The sequence below is a fragment of the Asparagus officinalis genome, chromosome 1 (assembly GCF_001876935.1).
Source record: "Asparagus officinalis chromosome 1, Aspof.V1, whole genome shotgun sequence".
NCBI classification, from domain to species: Eukaryota; Viridiplantae; Streptophyta; class Magnoliopsida; order Asparagales; family Asparagaceae; genus Asparagus; species Asparagus officinalis.
This window is the reverse complement of record NC_033794.1, coordinates 131,987,346-131,995,643: the sequence shown is the minus strand read 5'-3', so window position 1 is coordinate 131,995,643 and position 8,298 is coordinate 131,987,346. Positions and strand designations below refer to the sequence as shown.

General features: G+C 45.7%; 1 protein-coding gene across 1 annotated transcript; it reads right to left on the bottom strand.

Annotated features, from left to right (window-relative positions):
- LOC109827736 (high-affinity nitrate transporter 2.3-like) lies at positions 5,288-7,657 on the bottom strand. Its single transcript, XM_020394782.1, is given in 6 exon segments — positions 5,288-5,832; positions 6,027-6,404; positions 6,625-6,778; positions 6,781-6,976; positions 6,978-7,106; positions 7,109-7,657. Coding segments are annotated over 6 exon segments (1,611 nt in total). The 5' UTR covers positions 7,484-7,657; the 3' UTR covers positions 5,288-5,453.

Genomic DNA, 8,298 nt, shown 5'->3' with positions numbered 1-8,298 from the left:
TTAAACTTTCAAACGCACAGTTCAGACCTGGCGTTAATTTTCATCAATGCAGAGGTCAAACTCTGCGTTAAGTTTTCAAACGCACAGTTCAGACCTGACATTAATTTTCATCAACGCAGAGGTCAAACTCTGCGTTAAGTTTTCAAACGCACAGTTCAGACCTGGCGTTAATTTTCATCAACGCAGAGGTCAAATTCTGCGTTAAGTTTTCGAACGCACAGTTCAGACCTGGCGTTAATTTTCATCAATGCAGAGGTCAAACTCTGCGTTAAGTTTTCGAACGCACAATTCAAACCTGGCGTTAAAATTTCATAAACGTAAGGGTCAGGCCCCTGACGTTTTGAATTCAAAACGCAGAGTTTCAACTCTGCGTTGCAATATCGAAATGAGTCTTCTTCCTCGTTTGCAAGAACCCATCTAGGGTTTTTTTTTTATAACTCGCCGAAGCAAGTTTGACGGCGATACATCTGGGGTTTGTCCAAGAACTCGCCGAAGCAAGTTTGACGGCAACAAAAAGCGACACTTACCACCGACGAGTGGAGCATGAGGCGGCGGCGCTGTTGCACCAGTGGGTCTTGGACGAGAAGCGGCCTTCTTTTTCGAACCCATGGAGGATGAGGATCGGAGAAGAGGAACAAGATCACCGGAGTTGGAAACGAAGAGTCTTCGTTAAAAATCTTTCGAAGAAGAAGAGGCAAAAAGTCGGGTGACTTTTGATTTGACCCTTGGAGGTCTATTTATAGACAGCTATGAGCTGTCAAATCGGGTCGGGATTCTAGGCCCAGAATCCCGCCAAACACGGCCTGTGCGCCTGTGTTGCTTGAGCTTCTGAACGCAGAGTTCAGCTTTGCATTCTAATGCTTCAGCACAGAGAATTCACCTGTGCGTCTGCATTGATTGAACTCCTAAATGCAGAATTCAACTCTACGTTTCAATTCGATAACACAGGAAATTGACATGTGCGTTCTAACTCAACCAAATGAATTCCTCTATGTTTAAAGCCAAGATATGGTCCCAAATAAATAGAGGGAAACTGATGTCAACTACCAAGGTGACTAAAGCCAAGAAGAAACGGGAGACTCCACTGAAGAGTCTGTTGGATGAGTATAAGCAGATTGCAATCAGCCAAGTTCGGCAATGTCTTCAGATTAGACGAAATGAACAATCAATCCACTAAATTTTGGGATCCAAAGTATTCCGAAAATTCGTCCCAGTCAACCGCGAACTTTCGAAAACTTTGGAGGGGGTTCTGCAGGCTATCTAAAAATCACAACGGATAGCTAATCCCTATCAAGCCCCGACAATAGAAGTCACGATCAGACGACTTTCTAATCACTGCAACCGCAGCTCTACAACCGCTACAAACACGACCTCATTTCTGAGATGATTGATCTTGATGGCTGCGACAACAGCATGACTAAAATAGCTTTCGCGCCGACAATCGAAAGCTACAGATAGAGGGCTTTTCACACAGATCGAGAAGAGTTACAATTCGACGACGCTTCCGACAGCTGATGAAAACTCTGTTCAGTGGTCTTCGCAACTAACAGTGAGATTTACAATCTGACGGCTCTCATATCCTATAACAGGCAAAGATCAATAAGCAATAGCCTTTGCAATGTTATAATGGACGAGGTTACAAGTCAACAACCTCTCTCAAACGCAGAAATTCACTTCTGCGTTTCTCAAATTCAAAACGCACACAACCTGTGCGTTCCTCAGCAGACATCGAACTCTGTAACGCAGAGTTAAATCACGAAATGCACACGTAACGTGCGTTCTTCAACAGACTCAACTGTGTCCCAAACTCTCGACGTAGAGTTGAACTTCAACGCACTAGTGACCTGTGCGTTTCCAATTCCAGAACGCATGCGGCCTGTGCGTCTCAAATCTCTAACAGAGTTACGGACCAGAACGCCAACTGGGGTGTTTTGACTTGTTCAAACACAAGCTGAACGGCCTCATAACCATTTATCCCACATTCTGAGGGATTCTCGCCCACAAAGGAGCGGAAATAGGGGTTGGTTACACCCCTTATCCCCCTATAAATAACCAACTTACTCAACTGAGTAAGGGGTTGATCGGTTTCTGGCAGTAAAACCGCATAGGGTTGAGGTGAGCTGGCATCAAAACCGCCCAAGGTCAACAAATCTCAGCAGTTCAACAGCACGAAGAAGGAGATCTTTTGAAGATCAAGGAACTGATCAACGATCAGTTAATCAAATCCCAGAGGATCCTTTCATCAACGGCATAATCCACTTGGCAATTAACCGAATCTTCGGTTCCAACAACTCTTTTACAGAGTTTCAACTCGCTCTGAGTTTTGAAACTCATTTAAGAGTTCGTGATTAAGTTTACAACCCAAATTAATCACATCAAACCAGATATTCGGTTTTCAACAACCCTTATCAGAGTTTTCAACTCGTTCTGAGTTCTTTACACTCGTCAAGAGTTCTAAACTGAAGTCATCAAGCAATTTAATCGGTCTCGTGAGATAGGACGGTCGGATCGTCAACGGAGAGCAAGTTCGACACAATCAATCGAAGGAGGCACTCCATCGCTACCAAGAAGAACCCAGTTTTAAACAAAGGGGAGAATCAAATTCATTCTCCTCTCTTTTGTAATCGGAATCCAAATTGTAATTGATTTTGAGAGAAATACAAGTCAATTTTTCTTTCTTTGTCTTTTTACTGCAAATTTCCAACAAACACCCTGTATGGCTAGCATTCTGTTAATTGAGCCTTCGGAGGTCGATGTTTTAACAGGAGGGGGTCAGACAACTTTTGTGATGGGGGCTTCTTGTCAGTGAAACCCCAGACGCCGGTGCTTTGTTTCCTAGAATTTGATGGGATCATAGTTTCCCCTCGGGGATTCCAGAAATAGCAGCGACTGGACCATCCTGTGAATGGAGGAACCTTCTTGTAGGGAGTGTGCGAGTCGCATGCTTCGACCACCAGTGCTTGCTTCGGCTTTAGTGGTTCGAACTTCTGCCGAGGGGCCAGAGCTGGATTTCCTGAGGAGGTAATTATTAGGAGGCCCTCTGAGTTTTTCCCGCTATCTCATCCTTAGCAAGTAGGAACTCTCTTCTGAAGGTGGTGATGGTCCTAGGAGCCTACCACAGACTTAATCACTGCTCCTGAACTCGAATGAGCTATCGGTGATGGGAGCTTAAGCGATATTAGATCTGATCATAATCCTTGTTAGAGGTGGGGTTCTATTTTGTGATCCGACTCCAAGCTCCTTGGCTGTCCACGAGGTGGAGTTCATCTATAGCGGCGATAAGAAGCTTGTGCTTCATTTTCAAGCCAGACAAGCACCATAGTGGTGTGTCTCCTCTTAGGAGGGCTCTCGGGGTTCTGATAGTGGGTCCATCTTCTGGTGGATGGCCTGCTTAGCAAATACTCCCCAGGAAACTGTTGACGCCCTCAAGGGCTGTGCCTATGTTGGCTCCTCATAGCCATAGGCTAATCCTCCTTAGCTTGAATGATGCAATTTCAGGCTTTTGTTTAGCTTGAATGATGCGATTCCAGTGTTCTTCTTCAAGGATGAACAAGATAAGGCCCTTGCTCAGAATTGGGCATGTCTTCTCAGAGAAGAAAGTGGGCCCTATGGTGGACGTCAAACTGTTAATGTCTGAGATCACATAGTTGAGGAGAGTTGTCCGCTGATGACGAAAAGTGAGAGGATGAGAGATGGGGCCCACTCCTCCTCAGACTTTATGCCTGATCCTTGCACTAGAATTCCTGATTTTTCTGCATAAACAAGAAGAACGAACCCGTAAGAGGGCGGGGCTTGTTTCCCCCATAGTACCTCCGACGGTCAAGTCAATTGGTGATCTTGAGTGGGGTTTGAATGAGAGTCCCAGGACCATTGAGGTCCTCGTAAAGGGGGTACTCTTTTAGAGTTACTAGTAAAAAGAAATTAGCTCAAGAGGGAGAAATGATCCCCACAGTTTAATGAAGGTCCAGCCTCTTCGTAGAGTCCAGATTCAAAGAAGACAAAAAACCTCCTTACCTTACCCTCCTTCCTCCCTTTTATAGTCCTTCACCCCTGAGATTCTAACACTTGGTTTTGACTATGCACAGGAGGGCGGTGGTGGGATGAGCAAACAAGATGCTTAGTCATTCTCCGCTTTACCGATGTCAGCTGGCAACTAGAAGGGAAGTCATTCGAGCACAGGAGAGGATATCTCCAACATATCCCGGATTTTGATAGATGAGGCATGACGGAAGATAGGCTGGCTGTTTTAGTCATTCTTTGCTTTACAGATGTCGGTTGGCGATTGGAAGGGAAATCATTCGAGCACATGAGAGGATATCTTAGTGATATCTGAGAAGTGACTTGTGAGCAGAGTAAGTTTTATGCCTGAGATTTGTCAAAGTTGAGATCTTGATGGGATCGATCAATACTGTAGTGTTGATTGATGTATATCTGAAGGGAGCTGAGTTGGATCTTATCCCCTTAGTAGAGACGAGTTGGTTTCCGAGTCGTCCTTATGATTTGCCGACCAGATAGTCGAGGGAGCTTCTGGCCGAGGAGACAGCCGAGTAGATGGTCGAGCCGAATATATGAGGAGTCATCTCGATTATGAGGCGGGGGGGGGCGACAGCCGAGTAGATGGTCGAGCCGAATATATGAGGAGTCATCTCGATTATGAGGCGGGCGGACTCTTGAGGAGTCGTCTTGATTATGAGGGGTCGACTGATCCAGCAATTCGCATCGGTAAAGATCACTTGTCGCTCGGCGGGTCGATAGATTTGTTCCTGGCTGGGCTTTGGGCCGCTAAGCTGGCTTGGTCCATAGCTCTTTTGAGCCTATGAAGACAGTTTCTCGATATTTTTATCTTTAGATGGCGAATTACCATAACAATATGTATACTAATTAAGAACCGAGTCATGGGTGCAGTAGAAGGCTGCCATATATATGTGTGTGAGATAAAATGAGATGGTGTGATGAGATTTTTATCATGAGCTAGCCCAATTGGCTACCGGATACGATGATCGGTACCGTCCATCCTGATTTGCACTCAATATGATCTATATGTAGAAAAAATTATATCTTCAAATTTTTTTTAATTAATAACGTAGTTGTATGTTAAGTGGGCGGCCTTTTAAGCTGTCTGAAAAATCAACATATTAAACTAGTTTGATTCATATACTATGACACTCCAAATTATATATGTGAAAATTTAACCTTATATATCTGACAATGTTTTGGACAATATGCATGATGCCGATCACGAAATTAATAAACTGATTAGTCTAGCTCACGATAAGATTTAAACTCATCAGCTCACAATACCATCACTGTGTGTTTATAGAAAAAGTTTTTTTTAAGGCCACATATATTTTTATTTATACACAAAGGGATAGCGGTGACAAAGGGGAAATTAACCTTGCCATACGTATACATCCGTCTGCATACATATTTGGCATTGACAAGTAGACAGAGAATCAAACATGTGTAGGCGATGAATAATCCACAGGCACGGTAAGTGAAGATTCGGATGTTTTCTTCTTGCCTCTTTCGCTCTTGCTGTTGTCAGCAAATTTCAAGCTAGACTGATGGTAGCCTTTGTCTTTCTCGCTGGAACTCCATTCAGAGGCGTAGTAGCCTTCTTCAGTGGCGTTTGGTGTGGGCCCGAGGAGCATTCCTCCCCACTGCGGGAAGTGGATGAGGGCGATGAGCAGGGAGCAACAGATGATCATGATGCCCATCAGAGTGATGCCTTTCTCCCTCGAGTATGTGGATCCCTTGAAGAATATGAGCTGGGTCAGGACCGCTCCCACGTTTCCACCGCCTCCCGTCATCCCAGATATGAGCCCCAATGCCCTGATGGGGATCGAGAGTGATCAGTTAGTTGGGGGTCTTACTCCCAGTTAGCCAAATTCTTTAATTAGTAATTACTGATCACGCGCGTAGTACTGGCTGTTTGTTAGTTAGTTAATTAATTAACAAACTGAGAGAGGTTGTAACGTTCAGTCAAGTCGTATGCAGAATATAATTAAGTAGGTAGGGAGGAGTACCGTCTGGAGACGAAAGGGACGACNCCAAAAGTCAAGCCACAGGCAGCCTGAACGAAGAAGGAGAAGAGAAGCATGACGGCCACGGACGAGCTGAGCGTTCCCATCCTCCCAAGCGCCACGCACAGCACTCCTCCGATGGTCTGAGTGATCCACAGAGCCCACAGCCTCCCCCTCATCCCGTACCTCTTTCCCACCGCGTCCGACACCCATCCACCCCCAGGCCTCGATATTATGTTGGCCAGTCCGAAGCTGGCGGCGATCGTCCCTGCTGCTTTCAGGTTGACATCGAAGCGGTCGAAGAAGTACTCAGCTATGATGTTGTCTATCGTCAGCTCCACCCCGAAGCAGTACCCGTACGTCAATCCCAATATCCAACCCCTGCACGCGCACGCACGCACAAATTAATTAATTAACCCGGCCCCGCGCGCCCATGTATATACGTATCAATCGTTCGGGAGTTAATTGAGATAAATTAAGCATGCAGCCGGTTTAAATTAATTAATGGGAACGTGTAATTATGTACTAAATAAACTAATTAATCTGATCCCTTCTCTCTCGATGCGTACATGTGTATAATTAAGCGCGATCCGTACTGTACCTGTAATTTGTTACCCCAGCGAGGAAGACCTTGAAGAGACCATCCTTGTGCTTGTCCCCGGACTTCTCGAGCTTCCGGTAGTTACCTTCAGGCATGTCCTGGCCCAGCGCTAATACAGCGATGGCGCTGACGGTCTGCATTAGGCCCGGGATAAGAAGGCCACCCGCCACGCCACAAACCTCGTCGACCCATCTGAGAATAAGATCGAACAGCAGCAGGCCATCAGAAGCTGCTGCTAGCCCCCACCGCCGAGGTTTCCCCACCCTCCAGCAAGGCCGTTGCGGTTCCCAACCTTGCGTGGAAGAAAACATGCGAGCCTCATCCAGAACTGGCCAGCGAGACAGGAGGCGAGAGCTGAAGCCTGCCCGTGAAGAAGCGCGCGCCAGGAGGGTACGGTTCGCAGGGTGAGTTGATAACAAGCAGGTGGCATAGACGGACTGGGAGTCGGTGATGGGTATGAGGCCGGCGGAGGAAGGGCGAGGCGGCCTACGAGGTCACAGGCGGATCGCCCAACTAAGGAGTACGGGCGAGCGACTCGCCGGCGCGACACGGAGGCGATCTCGCCGGCATTCCGATCTCGGGGGGCCCGGTGAGTGTATGAGGTCTGTCCCGCGCGAATGGACCCAGGGAGGAGGGGAGGGGCCGCGAAGGTGGAGACGAAGCAGGTGAAGAAGGAGAACCATGAGAGGTGAAAGGAGAGCATGTGAGGGGCTGCCAACGACAGCAGCTTGAATTCAGTGGCCTTGCTCTCTGAGTCCACCGACAGCGCGAACTTCCGCTTGGAAACTGTCGCTGATGAGTGCTCCATTTCCATTGCTGACGATTTCTCATTGAATCCGTGATCACCTACTTCTTCCATTAATATGGAATTAGAATTATTAATTTTGTCTGATCCTAATTCCGATACAAACTGATTTTGATTCTCTCGATCGGGAACTCTATATACGTACGTAGAGGGGAAAAGAAAAAAAGGAAAAATCAAAGGTTGTGAGTTTGGGAGGTAGCTTCTTACTTAGGTCTATATATACGGACGGACCGGCTGCTGCTCTGCTCTTTGACGTGGACACACCATATACACGCGATTAAATTAGAACAAAGGTTTTAATCATACATACGTTGTATATATACGTACGTGGAGAGAAACATAATAATTGATACCCATATTTAACTTTATCACTGATGCATGCGGCCGTGATGGAGAACTGGCTATAACCAGCAATTAATTAACCGTACGTATCTAAGTGTGTATAACTTATAATACATCATCAATCATAGTTACTAAATAATTAACCCATCATGTAAGTACGTAATTGAGAGAAAAATACGAAAGAAAGGAGGGGGGGAAATCATGTTTGAGGAAATGAATTTCAAGGGGTTTGATATTTGATGGGGTCTAGAATAGTGGGGGAGAAACAAATATTAAAAGTAATACTTTCCCTCGATTATAACCGCCAATTGTCCAGAAGATGGTTCTGATTTATTTTAGCTGTAATAAATTTGAATTCATCTCTGTTTACAGAGAAAACAAATCACAATAGTTCGTTATATTTCACCATAGGGAAAGGGGGTTCGGTAAAACTGAATGAAGTGTACAAGGACGGCTAATAGTAATGTATTGTTGCTTTCAATTGGGAAAAGGTTGCGAAGAAAAAGTTTTTTTTTTTTTTTTTTTTC